At 37.2% G+C, this 25808-nt stretch overlaps 1 protein-coding gene across 4 annotated transcripts in view; it reads right to left on the bottom strand.

The window, feature by feature from the left end:
• Positions 1-843: 843 nt before the first annotated feature.
• Positions 844-25808, bottom strand: part of UROS (uroporphyrinogen III synthase) — a 26599-nt gene continuing 1634 nt past the window's right edge. For 2 of the 4 annotated variants that reach the window (XM_070752507.1, XM_070752506.1), the window contains exons 2-10: positions 23630-23698; positions 20905-20988; positions 13700-13796; positions 13500-13574; positions 10313-10387; positions 6287-6370; positions 2178-2263; positions 1631-1729; positions 844-1401 (exon numbers count right to left, since the gene is read on the bottom strand). In XM_070752507.1, the coding sequence (XP_070608608.1) occupies positions 1282-1401; positions 1631-1729; positions 2178-2263; positions 6287-6370; positions 10313-10387; positions 13500-13574; positions 13700-13796; positions 20905-20988; positions 23630-23692 (783 nt within the window). In that variant the 5' untranslated portion in view covers positions 23693-23698 and the 3' untranslated portion in view covers positions 844-1281. Of the gene's footprint in view, positions 1402-1630; positions 1730-2177; positions 2264-6286; positions 6371-10312; positions 10388-13499; positions 13575-13699; positions 13797-20904; positions 20989-21892; positions 22000-23629; positions 23699-25808 lie in introns of all 4 variants that reach the window. The other 2 variants (XM_070752508.1, XM_070752504.1) reach the window with 2 other exon arrangements.

Genomic DNA, 25808 nt, shown 5'->3' with positions numbered 1-25808 from the left:
TCTCATACTTTAGTATCATGCTTTCTAGTAAGGCATCTGAAAGACCACTCGGGTCAAAACTGTCACACAAGCTTCTCTAACAGAACAGTATCTCTTACCTGGTCATTCTATTCTATCAGCCTTGGCAAATTCATGAATACGTTCTTCAGCTTACAGAGAGCAGAATCAAAAATATGAAAAGCAAAGTAATCAAAGATATGGTACTATCATCTAGAATAGAATGTTTTTCATTTAGGCAGAGTAAGGCTTGTCCGCTTGTGACACTACAACTTCTAACTCAAGGATTTGTTCTTGTTTGTTTCCTGTACTTCGCTTTTTTAGGATGTAAGGCTACTAGGGTTTTGAAATTTTATTGTGTACTCATCATGGAGAAACGTGTATGTTAGAAAGTTTATTGATAATATGTTGATTTACAGAAAGCATGTGATGAAAGTAGTAATGCTTGAATTATGGAAGACCGGCGGTCTAGATTATTTGATGAATGTGGTAAGAATGGTTTAAGATAAAAATAATGCATTCCAGTGGTAAAAGGAATGCTCAGCAAATGAACACTGAGCAGGGAGTAAGCTAAGGATGACTATTTAATGTATTTATGGAGGACTATAAAAGAAATGCCTGCAGTGATTTAGAATTTAGTTGTTTGGGGATCTGAATATATACACATGCACACACACACACATTTTATATGCAGAGTTTGGGCTTTTGGTAGAGAATCTGAATGATGCGCAATGAATTTTAAACAGACTATCGTGCACCAAGGAATGTGACACACACACACAAAATACGTGAATGGGTGTGCAAAAAAAGATAATTTGCAAAGATAGGAAAGTGTAGAGACATACAGTGAGTGTATTGCTGAAAACTAAATTTATTTAGTTTTTTCTTATCCAATGCCTTCAATTTAATTGGTGTTTCTCTGCTCTTCTTCCCTAAAATACAGCCTGATGAATATATTTATTCAAGTATGATATTGTCATATGTATCTTCTACAAAGGAAGTGCAAAAAATTATTTAAAGCTACAATTCAGTTCCTTTTTGAGTAAACAAATATATCTTATCAAGCATTAGATTACCTTTCAAATAATCCAGGTTAGTGTATAGCAGTATTTATCACTGCTACTAATACAACGGAAGTGTTGAAAACATCAAAGATGTATACTTCCAATGATTGTAGAATCATTGGAAGTATATTAAATAGTAAAGAAGGTGTTTTTAGATACTTTAATTTTAGATATTACTGCAAATTACATAATTTCAATCAGAGTTTTCAAATGCATTACACTACAGACATTTTCTAAGTTCGGCAGCAAGATCCTGGGGGGTTGGGCGACTGGCTGTACAGCTTACTAGGATTCCTTCAGTTACAAGAGCTTCAGCGGTTGTTGGACCTATAGCAGCAAACTGAAGAGAGAGCTATGTTATAGGATTTATTTATGTATTTTTGGATAAAGAACAGTAATTCAATTTAAAACAAGTGATGGGAAAAAGCAAGATAAAATGCAGTAGATATGCTTTCTACATTGGTCATCAAGCCTGATTAAAAAAATGTATTCAATGAATTTGTGGCTTTTAGATCAATTCTGTAGCATTTATAACATACTATGTGTCAAAATTCTGGTGTAAAACTTACCTTAATTTGGGAAATAAAATCACCTGACAACTTCAAAATATGCTTCAGACAATATTTGACACCAGAAGGACTGAAGAAAATAACACTAGCAGGAACACCCTGTCCAAATAAAAATAGTGAGAAGGGGAAACAGATATTTTTTTTGTTTCTGGTTTTCCAATACTCATAGACTTTTAAGATTCTTTAAAAAGATAAATTGCTTCATAAGTTAAAAGTCACCGTCATTCCTAACCTAGGCATATGACTGCAATGGAAATTGCACTGCATTTTATTTAGCAAAACCACCCTACTCCCAGATCAAAAAATGGCCACTGAAGCTGGGAAGCACATTCAGCATGTTGAATGTGTGAACTGTGAATGCTGTCATATAATGATTAGCAGAGGGTCTGTCAGTTCACAAAGCCATAGAAATTCTCCCTCAGTAGCAGGGCAAAATATCTCCAAGGCATTTGTTTAGTCTAACTTCTGTTCAGTGGTAACTGTACCAGATAAATAAATGGAAGACAGTACCTTCTTGAACTGCAACATGACTTAGAAAACAAAATACCTCTTGTGAGAAGTAATTTGTCAAGGATTCCTGGAGGTCAGGATGTTGACTGGTTTGATAAACAGTAACGCATTCCAACGTAATATCTGCAATGTGAACAATGAAACTTAGATATGATTTAAAGGTGCAAAAAAGGGCAACAAGTATGATCAAGGAAATGGAGCACCTCCCTTATGAAACCAGGCTGCAATGCTTTGGTCTCTTCAGCCTTGAAAGACGGCGCTTAAGGGGTGACTTGATAGAAATGTATAAAATAATGCATGGGATAGAAAAGGTGGATAGAGAAAAATTCTTTTCTCTATCACACAGTACTAGGACGAGGGGGACATTCCCTAAAGCTCATAGGTAAGAAAGCGAGGACAAATAAAGGGAAATATTTCTTCACCCAGAGGGTCGTGGGTTTATAGAATTCACTTCCAGAAGAGGTCGTGACAGCTGTCAGCTTTGATAGCTTCAAGGCAGGAGTAGACAGATTCATGGATGCCAAGTGTATCGGTGGTTATTGAAATGGATGTCCATGTGCCGCCTCTATGTTGGTTGAGGCAGGCAGGATTCCCTTGAGTACCATTTGTTGGGGTCAAGGGAAAGTGAGGGTTTTGCCTTCTCTTTCTGCTCAAGATCGCCATGTACAATTGGTGGGCTATTGTGTGACACAGAATGTTGGACTCAATGGGCTTTGGCCTGATTCAGCATGTCTCTTCTTATGTTCTTATGTTATGTTCTTATGTTAAAGTGTTTATTAAATCGTTTTCAATTCAAACATGAATGGAAATATATTTAAACCAAAATTCATTATTTTTAGCTACCTAAAATGCAGACAAAGCCAGCTGATCATGAAAGCAAAATTCTTATCAATTGTCACAGTATATAAATTCTGAATAATTTAAGACATGGTGTGGCCATTTAATCTTTATGAAAAGATGTTACCAGAACACTATCAAGGGATATGATCAAACAGAATAAAAATCCTATGACATACTGTATAATACAAATGTGAAGATTTATAAAGGGTTTAATAATAGTTGGGCAAATTGCTCATAGAAGAGAAAAAATGCTAATTTTAACCAAATTCAAAATGTATTCTTTCTTGAAGGTACCAGATAAAGGTAAAGTCTCATTAATATATCATCCTTGAAAGAAATGTAAGAAATTAAAATAATAATAAAATGCAATTGACTGGGCAATCTGTCTCAGAATAGATAATGTAAGCATTTTAGCAATAATAAAATTACATTAGTTTGCAAGTATTTCTACCTATAGATTATGTGAGAATTCATTACATGAAAATACTTGAAAAGATAGATTTGGAAAGTCCTTGAACAATCCACGTTTCCATAATTCCAGGCAGCAATAATATTAACTTTAGCTGGATAAAAATGTGCATCTAAAAGAAGCAGTCGTGCCTGATTCAAAATCTGGATTACTATTGATCAAAAATATAATCTTAAATGAATAAGGTATTTGGTTAATGAGAAGTCTTTTTATTTAAATTAAGTGGAATTATGCTTATGGATGAAAGTTTATGTTGAAATTCCACATTATACAGTATTTGAACACAATCAAACATAGAAGGATTTCTGTCTTTTGGAAATATAAAAAGAGCAAGATTTGAAAAGAGGAATAGAATTATTGAAATGAATAATTTCATAGTTAAACCTTATGGGAAAATAAATTACATGCTGTATATACTGAATTCTGATGAGGTATAAAGTATATAGTCTAATCTACAGGAATGCTCTCTGTACTCCATGCTCTGCCCCTCAAGCAACTGATTGTATACAGCAGAGGAATATTTTCTAATGTATAATTTTGTGAGGATATATCCCAGATTTTTTACTGACTGGATGTTTCCAAGATAGGAAAAAATGTGACAAAGTTTGATGGATCTGGAGAATTTGTTTTTGTTTTAGAAGAATTAGATTTAGAACAACAATCTTGATTAGCTTATTTCCAGCAGATGGTAGTCATAAAGCCTATTTAGGCTTTCCTCTGCTATTTAAAAAGGATAAAACCAATTAACTGAGTGTTATAGGAGTGAGATGACAGACCAATACTCCTTCTCGGTGTCATACATATTGATATAAATGGCACACTATTAACTTTCTTCCATTTTTGTGTTGTCCTTAAAAGAATTAATAAGCTGGCCATAATTCAATGTTTTACTTGTCAATCCTGTGAAAACAGGCATCTGTGCAAGATTAATTATGTGCAGGGGTGACAGAAAAAACACAAGTGAATGTCATCTCAAATATGACCATAAAAACTTGTTTTCAAGATCACTGCCATCATTTTAAAAATAATGAACCAATCGGTATATTCTTTATGCCAAAGAACATGGTTAGCAAACATAAAAATGGTTCATCTTTGACAGCTAAAATCCGCTTAAGTGTCAAGTGACAAGTATACTTCAAAAATAATATAAGCACTGTCAGGGCTAATACTAAAGGCTGTTTGTTTATTGGATTTATCCCCATCTCAATCAACAAACTAAGCACTTACAGTAAAATTTACTCCCCACCTCCCCATAACCCACTAGCCTATGTAGTTGGATGTTTATTTCCAAACTTAAAATACGAACTCCAAAGAAAAGAACAAAGAAAAAAAAATCCAGGCTTTGTTCCTAACCAGGATTGTTTGACCTTCTTGATACAAGCTCCTAAAGGTTGGATTTTCTTCCACCTCTATGTGGAGATACTAAGGATCAAACATGAGAGTTTTAGAACCTGGGCTCTGAACTTGTTTATTCAATGTATATAGTTGCCCATTTGCTGAGTGACTCTTAAGATGCCTAGAAGACATGTCTGTCTTTGTAAGATCTTCTTAGTCAAGAAGATGTTTTAAACAATGGGATTGTTTAGTTTTTGTCATTGCACTTTCATTAGAGTGAGGTGACATTACAGAGATTAATATGCAAACTATGGCTGTGTCTTGTCTGTTCATTACACAGAACAAGAAATGGAAAACAACAGTTGCTTGGAAAATATGAATCACGCATATTGTTATTCCAGACTCTGCTGACATTGTTAGAACATTCCAGAGCTCAGCTGCATTTTGGCAGTCTCACAAGAGTCCCATCCACTGCACACACTTGAATTTTAACTTAGTTTTTTAAGATTTGCCCATAACAGACGTGGTGACTAGAAGATAGCCTTTTTTAAAAAAATGGAGTAGAAATTAAGTATATGAAAGTCAAGATAATTAAGCCATTTCCAAGCTTTAGCTAATCATATTAATGGCAGCAGTGTAGAAGATCATTCTGACAAGACTAACTTAAGGTCCCATCAGGCTTCTCTGTGCCAATGGGGCTCCAGAGAGGCCAATTCCTCTGCTTTCATTCTATTGATACTACTAGCCTCCACATTTTTACGAAGTTTCAGAAAATCTGGAATAGGTGCGGAAAAAGACAATGTCAATGACCAAAGGATTATTATAAAGAAGAAACGGGACAATGGATGGCCCAGTCTTGAAAATGAAGACAGAGGAGAATATAATAGTACTTTCCAAATACCTAGAGAGACCATCATAAAGAAAGATTTGTTATTTTCACCCCAGAAACTAAACACAGGTGTCAAACTTGTAATATTATGTTGTCATCATGTGATGTATTGCAACTTTTTTCTCCTTCGCTAAGCCAGGGATGGGCATGGTTAGCATGTGAGGCATCCGGGTTGCGAGTTTGACACCCCGATCTAGAATATCAGATAATAATCTTATGTTATAGAAAGGCAGATTCTGAAAAATGTTAAGAAATCTGAGAGTAAAAATGATGTAACAGAACTAATCGCTGAGGGAGATAGTGAATTCCCCTAACTAAATCTGTGCAAGTAGAGTTTGGAGAGCCATCAGTGTTGGGAGGGGGGGAGTGTTTCAATTTTAATTACTGCACCATGGAAAATTGCATATTGTGAAACTTTTTCCAACTCTTTGAGGTCTATATTCCCACCTTTGTTATTTTTTTTAATAACTCAAGGTGGCAAACATACCTTATGTTCCTTACTATGTTCTCTACAACAATAACACAAGTAGGTTTACTTAACAGCCATCACCTTATTCCCTCTGAGCTTCTTGGAGTAGAAAACTACCACTCAAAAATATGTTTTATATCAAACCTTTGTCCTTGAGCATTGTTGGAAGCGTTTCCCTTTTCAGAGCACCACATGGAAAAAGAAGAGGCAATGAATTGGACGGCTCCCCTGTTTAAGAAATAAAAAGAGATTTAATTCAGAATGGCATTTTAAGCACAAGCAGCACAAAGCAATGCTTTGAAATGGCCACACTCTAAAACATCGAAAGAAGTGGAATGTATTTGACTTGTATGCCTACAATTGCTGAAAACATTTAATGCATAAAACTAAACACACATCCCATAGAGCAGAAGCTATTTAGCATGTAAATTAAAAAGGAATCCATTGCCGAGTTATAGAAGTTTGCCTAAAAAGATCTGGCAAAAAGATTAATTGCCTTGCTATTCTTGTGCTATTCAACAGAGAGCTCGGAGCTCAATGCTTCCGAACATTTTAATACATTTTCTCCTCCCATTCTGCCATTTGGCATTCTTCAGACTTCACATATAGGCACACATGTAGAAAGTTAAAGACTCAATTCAGCAGGATAAATTTGCCTTCTACACAAAAGGAAAGGTCAAGATAGTTACAGGAAAGAACAGCTTGCTTTGAAAAGAGCTCCCAATTCTAATTGGTGTTTCTGTTGTTATTGACTGCAGCCAACATCCTTTTTAACCTTAGGACAGACTGTTAATTGGAATTATATCTACCACTTTCTCATCTTTCAAGATGATATTCCCATAATCACCAGTTCTGCTGGAACAAATACTGTTTGGAGATTAGCAAAGACGGAATTTTTAAAAAAGAAAAAATAGTTATTTGCTTATTCACTTCCATGACAGGTTTTCCTAATATTTTCTCATTAATTCTAATATTCACACAAACCATACCTATAGGCTTAGGAACATTAAAAGTGGCTAGATTGGTACCATCATTAGTTTTTGTGCTTTGGATACATTCAGCTATACATGCCAACACTTTGCATCCAGAATAGCACCACTCATCTAAAGACAACATATAGCAGTGAGGGTTTTCCCTTTGAAATGCAAACTTAGTTCCAGTACAAATAAATATTTAGGAGAAAAAATGAAAGGGGAAGATAAAATTAGGCCCATGGATTATTTTATGGTAATAATTGGAACAGAAAATTGGGAAGGAAGGATGAAATGTAAAAAGTAGGGGTAATGAGGATGGCTTGAAAAGAATTGTTTGATTGAGTTGGGCAGCTATAGAAATGGAATAAATAGGTACATAAATAAGGCAGATAGGGGCAAAAGGTTGTCAACCTTTCATGCAGTTTACCTGCTATATAAAAAGGAAGTTCTTTTTTTCATATTTCTTGGTCCTCACATAGCCAAAAATGACATCAGCTAGCCAAAAATGAGAGATGTCGGCACATATCTTTTTTTGTGGGGAGGGGGACTTTGGGAGTCAACCCACAGAAGGCCTAAGCACACCCATGAACATTGTAAGGACAGCAAATGGAATACTTTGTTTTTATTAGGTTCTATTTATACAGTAGATCATCCTAATTGTACAACTGTAATGGTAATGGAATGTTATTTGGAATGGATGCTATTTGGAATGCTGATAGCCTGCCCATTATGGTCATATGTCGTGACTGTTGTAAATTGGGTCACTCATGTGACTGATCCAATTGATCTTCCTTTTTTAATGGGGATTGTTAAGTGAATGTGGGAAAAAAATGAATGCCACTGTCATTAAGCAAACCCATTGCAGATCTCAACTGCAGTATGGTGCAGTTTTGCTGAATATTGGAAGTAACTGATTTTCAATAAAACTGTTATAGTCACATCACCCAGGCCAGGACCCTAAGAATGACCAATGTGACTGTGTTGCCAAGCGCCTGAAATGCGGTCAGCTGAAGTCAGACTGATATGAACAAGGCCTGGATGTGAACCTCAATTGGTAATTTTGTTAAAACTTGCCCTTTTATTAGCATCCCTAAGCATCACTTGGTTCCTAAGAATAAACAGTGTCTCGGATTCAGAGATATAGATATTTCTGCCAGATTTGTATCCTTTTGCTTATAGTGATTTTATTTATTTTATTTTTATTAATTGGATTCATATGCCGCCCTCTCCAAGGACTCCAAGGATTTACGTGTGAGGGAAAATGGGAAGAAGGAAAACAGACTATTTTAAAAAATGGTTGGCATACTTATTTTAAACATTATAAAATATTTGTGCCTTTAAAGATTCCTAATTGAACAAAATCTAATAATCAATGGATGGTCCTTATTAAGATTTAATCATTTTGTTGGAATAACCTTATGTTTTATTATGTTATTTTCAGTAACATGAAGCAAAAAAGCTGGGGAGGCAAAATGCAGAGATAAAAGGAAAATATATTAACACCATTGCTCCTGAAGGCTTAAGCCAATGTGATTTCTGAGAAGAAAAGTTAATCCTTTTAAATTGGTTTAGAACAAAAGAATAACATTTCGATAGCAGTAGACAATTTAACAAGGACAGATCTTATAATGTTTTTCTTTCTGTATAATCACCTACATATGGCATTACTGTACATTGTAAAAATCCTGTAAAATTTATCTTGGGGAAAAAGACAAATATTGATGCTACCTATTTAATTAAGGGAGCAACTAACCTTTTTAGCACAATAGATCAGCCAAAGACAAATCTACTTGAATAACAGCAACTGCCCTGGATCCAAACTAATAGTAGTTCTATTTTGGCCCAATGCAACTCAGTGAGATAATTTAAGTGTCATTGGTTTTATATCCAAAGAATTGTAGAACTAAAGTGCTTTACGAATTATGTATTTTAAATTTTCTACTATCAATTACCTTCATTTTAATTATCATGTATTTCTTGTGTTTTCATAAAAATTTCAGGAGAAATTGAAATGAAAATTAAATGGGGAATTGGCATGCTGTAAAATAAGGCACCTATCTTTAGCCTTAATTTATACAATATCTCCACATGCTTAGTACAGCTGCAGTTCCAACAGAAGTTTTTTTAAAAAACAATCAAAATAATCGGTGACTGTAGCTCATGCGTTCAGTGAAAGTAGATTGACTGGCTTAGTAAAAAGGAAAAGAAATCTCAAGAGTTCTAGAAAGTGTTATAGGAAATCAGGAAGGATAGCAAGGAAAATAACAAGACAGGATTACTTCTGGTAAATGGTTTTCTCTGACACTGGCCAATACCCACTGTGTTAACAGTCATTTTGAGGAGTGCTTTAACGGAAATGCTCTGAAAATGCCAACGTCTGGTTCGAAAAGTTGTTTTTGCCATAGATAAAAAGTAACTAATCCCTCTCTTGGCAAAATAGGAGAAAATCATGCTGTAGCATCCAACAGCAAATAGGCTACATGACTTCTCTTTCTTGCAAATGTTTTGTCATGAGAAGATTACAGACCTCCAGAGCTCCAGATCTAACTCATAGTCACGATGACACTCGCTTTGAGTTCCAAGTGGTTTATTAAACCAGATTTTTGGCACACAGTGAGTTCTGAAAAATAAGGACTAAAAACAAGGACTAAAGTTTGTGTTGGAAGCCTCTGCCTCCCAGCCTTTTGAAAGCTGGAGCCGTGCCCTTCTGCTTCCAGAGCAGCTGACCACCCAATCAGTTGATCGTTGGACCGCCAGCAGAGTAAATCAACAGCCTGTTGGCCAGCTTATAGGCAGTCACAATCAGCTGATCCTCAGCTGGCTTGTACTGGCCTGGATCAGCTGCTTGTCAGCTTTGCATTGCTCGCCACTTTGTGGCTTGCAGCTTCAGGGTTTGGGAGGCCGTCTTCCCTCCTGTGCTGTGATCCCCCACCCCCCCGTATGGCAAACCCCAAGCGTAACATTTTAAGCAGGTTCCCCCTCCAAACTAATACTACATTTTAGCATTTATATTTCTGTTGTGAAATGCTACAGGATGCTAAATTTTGTTTTTGCCATTGATACATATTTCAAGTATAATGAGAAGTTTTTGGAACTGCTTTTATTGTTACCCAGGAGAGAAAACATCATTGTAACATATACATACTGAAGATGATAAAGTCATACACCTGCCATTGAAACTTATGTTTCCACTTACGGGAGCAAATGAATCCCGCTAGATTTTCAGCATTTCCACAATCTTCTCCTTGTGGTTTGAGACCTATTTCAGTTACTGATAGGAAGAGAAAGAGGAGGAGGAAGAATAGAAGTAGAATTTTATTTTAAAATTATCATATGCAATCCAGAGATTTGTTCATCTATGGAAGCACAAGAAAATTGTGTAGCAACATAGTTAAATCATGTTAGTTAGTTATTCACTCTAATTCTGGTAACTAGATCACTGTAATTAGGCACACAATTACTTTTTTTACATGTAGTATGAATAAAAATACATTAGCATTATACTTTGCTGAAAAGCATGGCTTCTGCCTCATCTATTTTGTTTCTAATGCTATTTTTGCAGTAACAGCCTCTCTGTAGAGTACAATCATTACAAAAACCACAACAGGTTTACAATCTAGGAAGACAATGAAAATATGAGATATTGATACAAACGAGAACATTTTTAGATGACACTTAAAATAAGGTTGAGTTAAATATTTCATGCACATAAATAGCTGTGGAATTGAAGGGGGGAATATTCGATGGCTTTTAAGGAGTGGATATATTCAATGTATTTTTAAAGCTGAAATTTCAGACAGACCATCATTTTTTACTTGCCTTGCCTTTAAAAAGAAAAAATTACTTTGCCTTTTAGTATAGAATGCCATCACTGAAACTCAAAACATGGCAATCAGATTAAACTGCCTAGTGTGAATTTTATTAACAATATTTAGCAAGGACAAACAAACAAAAACACCAATCAAATGTCCCACTCTTCCTTTATTGTTCCTCACCTGTAGGCAACAAATCTTGCCAAACTAAAGCAGCTTACTTGCACCATAAAGACATATACAGTGATCCCTCGATTTTCGCGATCTCGATCTTCGCGAAACGCTATATCGCGATTTTTTCCCACCCGATGACGTCACTCTCTTCCTTCCTTTCTCATCTTTCTCTCTCTCTCTCTTTCTCTATCTTGCTTCTTCCTCTCTCACACTCTCTTCCTTCCTCTCTCATCTCTTTCTTTCCTTCTCTCTCTTTCTCTATCTCTCCCCCTCTTGCTGGCGGGCGGCGGGCGGCAGGCGGGCGAGCGGGGCATCAGCGAGGAGCCGGGGTTTCCCCTTTGCGTGGGCGGCTGGGAAACCCCGATCTTCGTCTGCTCGCTGCTGCTGCACCGAGCAGATCAGCTGCTGGGCGGCCGAAGGAACCTTCCCTGGGTCTTCCCCCTCTTGCTGGCGGGCGGGCGAGCGGTGGGCATCAGCGAGGAGCCAGGGTTTCCCCTTTGCGTGGGTGGCCGGAAAGACCCAGGGAAGGTTCCTTCGGCCGCCCAGCAGCTGATCTGCTTGGTAGCGCAGCAGCAGCGAGGAGCCGAATCGGGGTTTCCCCTTTGCGTGGGTGGCGGGGAACGCAAACTCCACCATCTACGCATGCGCGGCCATAGAAAAAAAGGGCGCGCATGCGCAGATGGTGTTTTTACTTCCGTAACCCTACATCGCGAATAATCGATTATCGCGAGGGGTCTTGGAACGGAACCCTCGCGATAATAGAGGGATCACTGTACTCTGGGAACTAGGAGGAAGCTATCTTAACTCTCTTTCTCCCATGCAAACTATCTAAACTGCACTGCCATTTGTCTTCTGGAATGCACTCCCTCAATCTTGGGAATCTGACAACCTTATGTGAATAAATGTCCCAAAGCCATTTTCTAATGTTATAACAATTGTAAAAAAGTTTCCATATTGATGATAGCAACAGCAATAGCATTTAGACTTATATACCACTTCACAGTGCTTTACAGCCCTCTCTAAGCGGTTTACAGAGAGTAAGCATATTGCCCCAACAAGCTGGATGCTCATTTTACCGACCTTAGAAGGATGGAAGGCTGAGTCAATTGTGAGCCTACTAAGATTCTATCTACCAAACTTCTGGCTGATGATCAGCAGAAGTAGCTTGCATCACTCCACTCTAACCACTGCACCATCAAGGCTTGGGTTGGGACCATACAACATACTTCATACATTAATTCATACATTAAAACAACCGAGAGAGTCCAGAAATATTTCACAAGAGTCCTTCACTCCTCCTCTTGCAACAAAATACCTTATTCCACCAGACTTGAAATACTGCAATTAGACAATTACAACTATAGCCCCTCTGATCTGATCTAACTGTAGGTCATAAAATCAGATACCAAAATGTCCTTCCTGTTAATGACTCCTTCACCTTCAACCACAGCAATACACGAGCAGTAATAGATTCAAACTAAATGTAAACTACTCCAAACCCGACTGCAGAAAATATGACTTCAGTAAGTGTGATCAATGCCTGGAATGCACTACCTGACTCTGTGGTTTCTTCCCCAAACCCCAAAAACGTTAACCGTACACTATCTACAGTCGACCTCACCCTATTCCTAAGAGGTCTTCAAGAGATGTTCTTAAGCGCACCATTATGCCTACCGTCCTGTCCTAAGAGCTGGGGTGGTGCAGTGGTTAAAGTGCAGCACTACAAGCCCTTTCAGCTAACAGCTAGCTGCTAGATTTAGTTTAGATTGTCTACAGTTCACTTCTCCCCATTTCTAAGAGGTCTGTTATGTGTGTGCATAAGTGCACCATTGTGCTACCATCCCTGTCCTACTGTCCTATTGTCATTTTTTATCATTACTTTTACTTATGTTTATACAAACTACTACACTATACATATTTGACAAACAAACAAACAACAATGTATTTTTTCCTCTAACACATCCTGATGAATAGGTATCAAATGGTCAAATTGTTCATGAGTTATATGAGCAGTCTCACCACTTTGATGCCTTACTTATCTGTTAGATCTAAATCCCACCTTTCTTTCAAGAGCTCAATGTGACTTCCATTTTATCCCCACAAGAACAGCCATGTAAAGCATCCTAGATTAAGGGAGAGTGACTAGCCCTAAATTACCCAGTGATATTGCATTACTAAGAGAGGAATTCCTTCTGGGAAACTCCAGCCCTGGATTGTTGCCCTAGATAAACTGACTGAATCCTTGATCTGCCAGAGAGGATTAAGGAGCAAAGATTAAAACAATACATTTGCTAATCTTGTTTTAACTTTTTGTCATTTTAACAGAATTTATCTGTTAAAAAGCATGATGTATACTTGTCTTAAACATTTTTATATGAATGTAAAAAAGTAGCTTACCTAATCCAGCAGTGGCTTTTCCTACCACATAAACAGGTTTAGCATTCCATTTTTGTCTTAGATAGTTCTTCCAAGCTGAAAATGAAACAAGGCATCTTTCACATTTCATGCTGTAAGCCATAAGCATTAGTGAACAAATCACAATAAGTGGATTCAAACAATCTACTAAAACAAAATCATGCAAAAAACTTTATGCTCACCTTCTTTTTTACAACTACCCACTAGGCATAATTTAACAGCTTCTACTGCTCTTGGACTGGTAAAAATTAGTCCACGGTATTGATCAGGATGAAAAAGCTATTTGTTGAAGAGAGAAAAAAACCAAGCAAAATATTAACAGAATATTCACCATCAAGAAATTTTACAAAGCAAAGTGTTAGTTTCAGTATTATTTTCATCAAAATCTCAATATACTGTATGTAAAAGCACTAAAATTTGCCATTTTAAGAAATAATAGGATCCCATTATATCAAATCTTTGAAAGTTTATTGTGTCAATCTGAGTGTCAACTCTGAAGTGAACCTGGATGAAACCATCTTGTGCTGCCTCATAGTTGCCACAAAGCCAGAAAGGGGAATGGAAGGAGGAAAGTAGATAGCGAGGCTCCAGTCAAAACAAAATACTTTCTTGTGGGAAACAAGGTCATTGAAACAGATGGTGTTGAAAATTGAGAAGAACTTGCCTTCCATCTTCATCAGACAATGTGACCAATGACACTTGGGAGGGGGGAGTTTGATTCTTTTAATTAGGTAAAAACTGCAGGAACTGTCAGAGTTGGCTTTCACCAGCCATGCTGATATGATGCATCCAATAAACATATTCTTTGAGGACGCTATTTGCTTTCAATGAGTGCATTACTCGGAATGAGATGGGCGGAGAGGGGCAGCATAGAAATTCAATTAAATAAATAAATAAATATGGAAAGATTCTAGGGCAGATAATAAAAAGGCTAAATCAATGAGCACTTTGAATATAATGCACGGATCATTAGAACAACATAAAAGCTTTCAAGCTTAAGACTACTAAGGCATTTTTTTAAAACTGGGAACTTCCTTTGTAGATTATAAGAATGCTGGGCTACCACATGTCATAATGATTAATAAAATAAATTAAGTGTGGAGGATTTTTTTAGAAACATTTTGTTGCCCAATTGTAGGGATGTATCTATTTTTTTCAAGCCAAATCAACCATACTTGGCAATTGAACATTTTTTCAATACTGGTGATCAGACAGCATCCACCAGACCAGAGCATAATGTATGAATGCTACTCTCTCGTTTTCCATTCTGTTGCTTTTGCGTGAGATAGTTCCTTATTGTGCTTACTACTACGGCTCAAACTGTACCTAAAAATGTGAAAAGGTTTAATCTGAAATCGCAACAAGATTTTTATATTTAAAAATCCAGTTTATATATAATTGATGCTGTTTCTTTTAAGAGACCTTTCAACTGTACTATTTATAAAATCCAAGTACCATTATAATTTAAAAAAAATAAGCAAAATTCCTCCACAGATTCATTCTAGTCATCAAGTTCGATTAGCCCTAATTTTGGCATAATTAGACTTATAGTTGGGTTATCTACTTATTGGTATTTTTTGCAATTCAAAACTTTAGTACTACAATGACAAATTATTGCAAATAAGATGAAAATAAAAACAAATTGCTCCATAACAACCCTTAAAAGCAATTGGAAGTAAAACAACCTTTAGGCACTTTTAACGTGTTAAGAAATAATTTTTATTTTTATGTTTTATTTAAATGGTGGTTCAGAATTGCTAATTCACTTAGTAATCAGCTATAGATACACACTGAAGTCTATATCTAATATAAAATAAAGGCCTTTTGGTCCTCAAATAACTACCTTTATCAAAATGATAGCCCAGAAGTAAACTAACTCATTGCAAGTCTAATTCTCCTTTTAAGCCATTAAAACAATGATAAAACTATCAAAGTGTTGACTCATCTGTTATGAATGATAAAGGTTTTCCCTTCCATTGATTCCGGGTAAAAAAGTCTTTAGGAAACAAATATTTGGGGGGGGGGGTGTTCAGCTAGGATTTTTAAACTTTTTTTTATAAGCAAACATATCTCTGCTAAATATTGCTGAATTAGCAGTGTCACAGGCAACATTTCCTATAAGTGCCAGTTCTTAATAAAAGGACATTTCAGGGAAACAAGTATGTATGGTGTAAATCAGTGATTTTCAACCTTTTTTGAGCCGCGGCACATTTTTTACATTTACGAAACCCTGGGGCACATTGAGCGGGGGGGGGGGGGGGGCTAAAAAAAGTTTGAACAAAAAAATTATCTCTCTTCCTGCCCTTCGCTCTATTTCTTTCTCCCTCCCTCTTTCTCTCCCTTCCTCTTTCTTTCTCTCTCTCTCCATCCCTCTTTCTTTCTCTTCCTTCCTCTCTTTTTTGCTCTCTTTCTCTCTCTCTCCCTATGTCCCTCTATGTCTTTCTCTCTCCTTCCCTCCCTCTCTTTCTCTCTCTTTCTTGCTTTCTTTCTCTCTCTTTCTCTCTCTCTCTCTTTCTCTCTCTCTTTCTCTTGTTCTTTCTCTCTCTCTCTCGCTCTTCCTCTCTCTTGCTTTCTTTCTCTCTTGCTTTCTCTCTCTTTTGCTTTCTTTCTCTCTGAGCTTCACGGCACACCTGACCATGTCTCGCGGCACACTAGTGTGCCACGGCACACTGGTTGAAAAACACTGATGTAAATAGTTAAAAGGTTTTAAACAAGGATTACACAGTTCTTTATCTTGAACATTAAAAACAACAACAATAATAATATTATTCACACAGTAATCTTTACTGTGATTTAATTGCTATATTAATACATGCATATTTATTTATTGTATTTATTATGTTTCCAGACTCATAAAACAGAGAAACATTGGTAGAGTTCTTTCCTCTGTGCTTTGCTTAGGAGTTTTCATTAAGAACCTGATTAAAAATTGGTTAGTCTTAAAGTCATTTAGATTGCTTGTATTAAATCTATAAAATTAGTCCTCGACTTATGAGCACCATTGAGCCCAGGATTTCTGTTGTTAAGTGAGACATTTGTTAAGTGAGTTTTGTCTCATTTGATTATCTTTCTTGCTACAGTTGTTAAGTGAATTGCTACAGTTGTTAAGTTAATAATGCGGTTGTTAACTTAATCTAGCTTCCCATTGAGTTTGCTGGTCAGGAAGTTGCAAAAGAAGATCACATGACCTTGGGACTCTGCACATTGTCATTGATATGAGTCAGTTGCCAAGCATCTGAATCACATGACCATGGGGATGCTGCAAAGATCATGTGTTCATAGGTCATAGATCAGTTCTTTTCAGTTATGTTGTAACAATAAGTGTTGCTTATATGCAATAGTTAAGTCGAAAACTATCTGTATTTAAAGTTTTGTCCTCACTTCAGAAATGCTGAAAATGGTGCTCACTGTTGTATTTTGTAAGTTAAAATATCCCAGTGATAAACTATTTTAGTCTAGTTTCATTCTCTTCCTTCCTCACCCTGCACCACCACTTTCAATGGTCTTGATGGCAAGCTTGCTTCAGAGATTTAGAATGCAAATTTATACTATTACAAGTTGGGAGCAAGTCTCTTTATAACCAGAGGGAGAAACTTTCAAATTAACATAAAATAAATATACTAAATGAAATTCAATGAAAATGCTATAAGCTTTTAAAATTGTTTTGAATTTGATTGCTGTTTTTTAAAAAAATAAATGTGAGCTATCCAGAGATGTAGACGAGTGGGCAGACATATAGCTTGAATGAAAGAATAAATAAATTTAAAATTAAGACATTCTTAGGTTTATAATTTGTTCTGACCAACAAAATTAGATGTGGTCACAGTACTTCAACTCCGTGATAGTAATTACCCCTCTTTCAGAATATTAGAACATTAAAGTTAATTGCAGAGCACTAATAAAAAGGGAGTCATTCTTCATGCAAAGAATAGAATTTGCTTCCATGAAAGATGCAAGCCACTAAATGATTTTAAAACACGACTGACTGTACACATTGGTGAATGATGGAACCATTAATGAAGCCATCAACATGTGCAATTATATTTACTGCTACAAGCATTAAAGATCAGTTTGTATAAAGCAACAGTGAAAAATGTTTTGTGAGTTTGCTGAAAATATATGATACAATATGCTCAGAATATTGGGTTAAGAGGTTTTGTCCTGCATTAAGCAAGGTTATTCTTATATTCTTAAAATCCATTATAGTTTTCTCTTCATTCTTGATTGTTATAATATTAGGAAAAAAGAATTTGTTATTACCAAACTTTTAGAAATCAGACATTTTTGCTTATCTACCCTGTTTCCCCAAAAATAAGACATCCCCTGATAATAAGCCCAATTGGGCTTTTGAGTATATGGCAATAAGATCAAGCACTTATTTCAGCGTGCAAACAAAAAAAAAGACAGGGTCTTATTTTCAGGGAATCATGATATTACAATTCACACAACTGCAGTCATATTTGACTTACTATTAATGTCCTGTCCTCAATAGGATTAATTGAGAGTCTTCTGTACTCTTTTCAATATGCTAAGTATTCCCTGGCAGAACTCTATCCCTAAGAGACAGTTGTGGATTGTGGGTCAGAGAGATTATGACCATGATAACTCCATCTCCCCTTATTATATTTATATTTTTAAAGTCTTAAGAGAAGGAGGAGGAAGTGAAATCTTAAGGAAAAGACAATATCTGTGGACATATGTAAAATCCTGGTCATTCTCTGAAGGGTTGAGGTCTTTGTTTTTTTTAAATTATACCTATTCTTATATGTTTTTTAATATCTATAGTGGCACTACGAAACTTTAATATCTTTTATAGTACTGTTTTAGTTCTGAGAGTCTATTTCAATTTAAACTTATTTATATTTGATATTATGTTTTAGGGAAGGGTATAAGTATTTTTAACTAGTGGGAGAATTTAAAATTAATTTTAGGAGGAACTTTTAACTTTAGGATTGGACGATTGGGAATGATTCATTAAGATATGATGAATGAACTATTCTATTTTTATCAAAGGTTTTTATTGCTGTTTTTAAATTAAATTATTGAGGGGTTTTTAGGGATGGATGATTGGGACTGGATGGAAAGTACAGTATGTATGATATGAATGAGAGTGATGTTATGAATGGAAAGGTCAGCTTATCTGGCAATGTAGAGGCAGGAGGGATGGGGTGGTGGAGGGCCGAAATATTCCAGTTTTGTTGGGGAGAGGCAGATATGGCGGGAGACATGGGATAGGCTGCCCTCGGGGAACGAGAGTTCACTGTTTGAAAGTGATCCCTTATTCCAGCCCCATGTGCTCAACCCGGGGTACTGGTGATGAGTGAAATCTGGGCCTTGGGCTCAGGATGCTGCTACTTAATGCCAGGTCCATTGTAAATAAAGCTCTCCTCATCTGGGATTTGACCCTGGGTGAGGAGGCAGACCTGGTTTGTGTGACTGAGACCTGGATGGGCCCAGAGGGAGGAGTTCCTCTCTCAGAAATTTGCCCAGCTGGGTTTAAGGTTTGACACTAGCCACGACCTCAGGGAAGGGGGGGGGAGGTGTGGCTATTGTAGCCAAGGAGACTTTTAGCCTATGCACACTCGCTGCTCCTGAGATTGTAGGTTGTGAGTCTCTCTTTGTGAAGTTGGACCTAGAGGTTCAGGTGGGCTTGTTGCTCACACACCTGCCTCCCAGCTGTGTGTCAACAGCCCTGCCTGCGCTGCTCGAGGAGGTAGCTGGGCTGGTGGTGAAATTCCCCGGACTTATTGTCTTGGAGGAATTTAATCTGCCATTGCTCAGTGAATCCTCTGGGTTAGTGCAGGAGTTCATGGTGCCATGGCAGCCATGGACCTGACCCAAGTAGTTGAGGGTCCGACTCACGAGGGGGGGTATGCTCCTGACATGATATTTCTCTCGGAGCAGCTAAATGATGAGATTAAGGGGCTTAGATGTTTTGCCCTTGTCATGGTCAGACCATTTTCTGCTATGGCTTGACTTCAAGGCTCCAATCTTTCCCTGCAGGGAGGCAGAGCTACCTAGTCGGTGATGGACCCTGAGGACTTTCAGAGGGTGCTTGGGGTTTTACTGGATTCACTCGTACACAGTTCGGCAGAGTCGCTCGCTGTGGCCTGGAATATGGCTGTGACGGAGGCTCCTGACCCGATTGCGTCATTGCGACCTCTCCATGGCACTAGACCATGGAGAGCTCCTTAGTTCACCGAGGAGCTCCGGGTGTTGAAACGCCAGAAAAGACGTCTAGAGAAGCGATGGAGGAAAAGTAAATCCGAGTCTGATGAAACACTTTTAAGAGTTTTTATTAAGACTTATAAACTGGCGCTCAAGGCAGCAAAATGCGTGGATGGCATCAGTGGAATCCCCCCAGCTGCCCTGTTTAGGGTAACCCGCTGCCTTCTCAATCAGAGGGGGTCATTGAGCCCTTTCAGGGTAGTGCCGAAGATTTCAATGCGTTTTTCACTGATAAAATCACTCAGATCCAGACGGAAGTGGACTCCAATTGGAACGCAGTATCGGCTGACAGTGAATCAGTCGAGGTGACAGGGCCCCGTCTTTGTCCATCTGTCTGGGAGGAGTTTGACCTGGTGACACCTGATGAAGTGGACAAGGCCATTGGAGATGTGAGTTCCGCCACCTGTTTGTTGGACCTGTGTCCCTCCTGGCTGGTTTCGGCCAGGAGGGAGGCGACACGGAGCTGGGTCCAGGAGATTGTCAATGCTTCTCTAAGGGGGGGGGGTCCTTCCCGGCTCCCTACAAGGAGGCACTTGTGCATCCCCTCCTCAAGAAGCCTTCCCTGGACCCAGCCGTACTTAATAACTACTGTCCAGTCTCCAACCTTCCCTTTATGGGGAAGGTTGTTGAGAAGGTGGTATGGCTCCACCTTCAGTGGTCCTTGGAAGAAGCCAATTATCTAGGCCCTCAGCAGTCAGGATTCAGGCCCAGCTACAGCACAGAAACTGCTTTGGTTGTGCTGATGGATGATCTCTGGTGGGCCCAGGATAGGGGTTTATGCTGTATCCTGGTGCTCCTTGACCTCTCAGCGGCTTTCGATACCATCGACCATGGTATCTTGCTGTGCCAGCTGGAGGGGTTGGGAGTTGGAGGCACCGTTTTACAGTGGTTCTTTTCCTACCTTTCTGGTCGGTCGCAGTTGGTGTTAGTGGGGGGGTGGGGTGTCAGAGGTCGACCTCTAGATTTGTATACATATTGTTTGTATTGCATGTGAGCCACTCCAGGTCCTCAGAGAGGAGTGGCATACAACTCTAATAAATTGAATTAAATTAACAACATCAACATTTAAATTGCTTACCAAATAAACAGAATGAAGGGAAATGTAAATGCATAGTTTCCATAGCATGGAATATTACTAGAAATAAAATTCAAAGCATACCTTTTCAGAGAAAGTTTGAAGAGAAATAAATTCAAATGTTAAAACTGGAATTAAAGTTGCTTTGAGTCCATGTAAACTGAATTCCTTTAAAAAAGAAATACAGATTTTTATATATATATTAAAAAGAGAGAATCTAATAGAATTATTGCCCATTACCCATTGAAACACCTAAAATTATGGAGGAACAGAATAGAATAGGATAGAGTTCTTTATTTTCCTATCACCATATGTGTTACGAAACACAAGGAATTTGTCTCATAAGCTCATACATACTGTATAAAGAGCAAGTAATCTTGATCATAATCATAGTTACAATCATTAATCATAAGTTACAAACAATAATTGATATAGATTTAATTGATATAAATCATAAGAAACCAATAGGAGAAGATAGCAGGAAAGACAAGAGAAGATAAGAAAGATTAGAATATAGTATAAACATTGCAGTATTCTTTAAATTTATTTTTTGACTAATCCAGTGAACTTTAAAATTGACTGACCCATATTATTAGACCAGGTTAAGCAACCATCTTCTCTATCCATGAAACACTTTGATACTAACATACAGTAGTCCCTCACCTATCGCTGGTGTTACGTTCCAGACCCGGCCGCGATAGGTGAAATCCGCGATGTGGAATTTATTGACTGATAGTACTTATTTAAGTATTTATATTGTAATTGTTTGGTAAGTTTTCATTGTTTAAAGTGTTTATAAACCCTTCCCACACTCTTACAAAATACATATCACAGTAGTACATATATAATATAACTTAAAACTAATAAAAATAATAAAAAACAATAAAGCAACAACATTCTCTTTCTCTCTCATACGTATACGTAATCTCTCTCTCTCTCATATATCCTAAGAAATATTTCTTGAAAACCCGCGATGAAGTGAAGCCGCGGTAGGTGAAGCGCGATATAGCGAGGGACTACTGTATTTTGACTAACAAATGTACCTGAGCCCAAGTACCTATCTGACTCTGACCTCAGATGTTACACCTAACCTAAGTCTGGAATTGTATTTCATCCCAAGTCTCTGCTCTTGAAATTTCTTGCCTCTGGAAAAGTGGTGGAATGGGTCATTTTGCTGATCTAGAGAAAAGAACAGTCCGAGTATGGATTTTGGAAAATGTTATGTCAGCAGAAACATAGGCATTTACATTTTACAAGTACTTCTGGCAATTCTTAAAGTAAAGTAGGGGACCACAGAGTTGGTCTTCTCCGGATTCCATCAGCTAAACGGTGTAGGCTGGCGGGTCCACAGGGGAGGGCCTTCTCTGTGGCTGCCCCGGCTCTCTGGAACCAGTTACCTCCTAAGATCCCACCCTATTGGCCTTCCGGAAAGCAATAAAAACATGGCTTTTCCAAAGACCTGGGGTGTTGATCTTATGGTGGCAACCAGCGAGAACCGGCCATGAATGGTATGCAGAGGGCTTCACTGTTTGTATTGTAAATTGTTTGTAGACTGTTTGTAGAGGTTAGTACATTATATTTTTGCTGTGAGCCGTCTAAAGTCCCTAGGGAGTTGGGCGGCATAGAAATTGAATGAATGAAGTAACAAGACAATTCAAAAATTATATAGACATCTATAAATAGCACTGAAAATAAAGAGAAATATATCTAGCCATGACTAGCCATGAAAAGTATTTCACAAATAACATCATGCCAGGGTGGTGGGGGGATGGGGACTATAGTTTGGAAAAGAATAGCTAAAGGCATATTTCATTTGCCCCCCGTCCCCCCCCGACTTTGGCAACAGCTTCTGTGAACTGTTTTCATTGTGATGTGGAAAAATCTCTGAATTCATAGTCCTGCATATAATTATACATGCTAAGTAGATTACTTCATTAAAAATTAATTTTAATGCAGTTAATCTATATGATGTTAAATGTGGAAGCTTTTCTATTAAAAAAAAAACCCACCTGCATTTTCTTTATGTAGGAACAAAAGTATTATAAGAAAGTCAGACGCTAAAGGCATCAATCACCACTTCTACCATTCATTCTAATTTAAATAAGCAGATTGCTATAATGGAAGCTAGCTTTATTCCTGAACAAGGGGTGGCCTAACAGATCTTCTATCTGCTGAAATACTGAACAGAGAATTTTGAAAGCAGTATAAGAAATAAATCTTCAACGTAATAGCATGCCACGTAAATATTAGGTATTAGCAGCCCTTATCTTAAACAGTCATTATCTATTCCTTGTTAATATGTGTCTTCATAGAGTGCTGATAAATTATTGTGAGGGATTATGTAGGAGAAGTCAATTTATTTTGACCCCTTGGTAGAAATCAGACGACTTCTTTAAAATATAATCTTTATATTATTCACCTACGGTACATCAATTTGATAAAATGTCATTTCATTTTCAGGAAATAAATTCCTATAAAGTTGAAAAGAGAGGCTACAATGTAATACAGTACACTTTTACAATAAAAATGAGCCACACATTCAATTAGTTTTGGTTTACTGATGTCACGACAGTAGCCTTTAATTCATAGCTACCACGAACTGTAAAATATGATTTCCAAAAGAATTGAAAAGTGGCACAAACAACTAACATATTTGACTAGCTGGTGGTTGTTTATTTAAATCATTCAATTCTTAGTGAAATATTATCTGCTGAGTACATCCATTTTGCTAAAATAAAGAATTACATTTTCTTTATTTGGATGATCTGGAATTCAATTCCAACACAAATTTTCTTCTTAGGTGACTCACCTTTATATAAGAATCTAGTCCACCGTCACTTTCCTTTGGATCTTTCAGCAACAACACTTTCATTGTTTACTTGTGAAATGCCGTGTAATAGAGAAGCACAAAATGGAAATAAATCTAAATTAGGATTATTTTCTGTACAAGAGTTGTACCGGTTAATGGGCAAAAGACACAGGATAATTAACAGTAACTAAACGATGTTGGTCACACGATGAGTACGCACTTAATGTTAACCTTCTGCAATTGCATATCAACCCTGATAAGGCTAACAAAATGCATATTGTTTTTAAATGATACAATATGTCTTCTTATTCTGAAAGGAAAAGGTGAAAATAATTTGCAGTAGTGACAAATAGTGATAAAAAGATTTTATTTTACAAATATGCAGCATTCTAATTGTATACTGGGTATCTTGCATTTAACTTTGGAACATATAATTTTGGACATTCCATCAGTATTAGAAGAGTCTGTAACCACTGTTATAATACATATTTTGCAAAGCCCTTACAGTATTTGCATGTAGACACCCAAACAAGCCCATCCCAAATGATGTTGTCCTGCAGAAAAGAGATAAGCTATGCCTGCCAAGGGGTTTCAGATACACTCCAAGTCAAATGTGAACATACAGCTCTTTGTCAGAGCAATATTGCAGTATTTGGCAGATAACCTAAGGTCCAGAAGCAAAGGCATACATTATGTTCAATACTTTGGGAGCCAAAGCTAGAGGAAACCATGCTCTTTTCATAGCATGAAAACAGTCTGAAATCCAACAGAAATTTCCCTGAAGTCTAGGTATTTATACAGTGTATTTCTTATCTGTCTTTCAAATGTGTGGATAATTTACAATATAAAACACACAACAACATTAAAACCATGCATTTTAAATGAGCCAATTAAAGCAAGTTAAATTTAGATCAAAATAAAAGTGGTGGTATTTTTTAAAAATGTTGCCGGATGGCGTTCCTTGTTGTCAGACAGCTGCCAATCTCATTGGCACCACCGTTTCTGTATGGCAGAATCTTGCAGCCTCTCTCCTAAATATTTTGGCCAACTAACCCTGGAGAAGGTGAAATCATTCGTGAAAGAGAGAATCGCCAATGGTTGGGTAGCCATAAGCCCTCTACTGAAAAGTATCTACGCGGTCTGACTTTAAGCAAATGTAGATGAGCTTTGTCAGAGCCCACTTTGATAGTCTCCCATTAGCATTAATGGTGGGAATCATTCATGGGACTCCTTATTTGCAAAGACTTTGCTCTTGTGGATTCAGGGAGATAAGAAACTCTTCCTCACATCCTCCTGCCCCATCCATTTTATTTTATTTTATTTTATTATTTTATTATTATTTATTTATTTGTTTGTTTGTTTGGACTTATATGCCACCCTACTCCCAGAGTGGGTGGTCCACAGCCAAACAGACATAAAATGCAATATAAAACCTTATGAAAAACAGTATAAATCAATTTAAAACCCTGCATTTGTCATGCTATACCGTTCTTGGGAACCACATTGCAAGTAGTACCCTATATGGCAGCCATACTTAAAAATACCAATGGTAATTTTTAGAGTAGCATGCATACTTTCCTTTCCTTAAGCTCTCAGACCAGAGAGATCTACGGATATATCATTACATCAAGCCATAACAATATGCCAACAGCAACATCAGTGTACCAGGTTTTACATAACTTATATTGCCTCACCCTCTTCTTGGTGGGAAAAATTCTCCAATTATATCCTGAGAGATGCTTTTACTCCTAATGATCACCAAGAAGCAGCCCCTGCTCACTTTAATGGAGAATACATCTGTTTTATTATGTTCTGTATTATAGAGGAGACTAAATTTATGATCTGGTTGGGATGACGTGCAGATGAATTGGATGGATAGATAGGATCAGAATACACAAGATCAAGCCAAAATCTTCCGTATAAAACCTGAGAGTGTATGGGGTGAGGAATAGAATTATCTATTCTCTTGACTAAAAAGGGAGTAATACCAGGCCAAATTAAAATAATCTTCAATTATATAAATCAGATTATCTTGTCTCCCATTTGCCATAAGCAAAATACTGAGTTATGTTTTAAGGATGACTTTGAACATAACTTCGCCATAATATTTTGCTGATCTTTTTCTGACTTTAGGGAAATACACTATGATAAGACGCAAATAATGAACAGGATACAAAGG

This window comes from Erythrolamprus reginae, chromosome 5 (genome assembly GCF_031021105.1).
Source record: "Erythrolamprus reginae isolate rEryReg1 chromosome 5, rEryReg1.hap1, whole genome shotgun sequence".
Taxonomy (NCBI): domain Eukaryota; kingdom Metazoa; phylum Chordata; class Lepidosauria; order Squamata; family Dipsadidae; genus Erythrolamprus; species Erythrolamprus reginae.
Note: the sequence above shows the minus strand (reverse complement) of the source record. Positions and strands in the feature narration are given on the sequence as shown.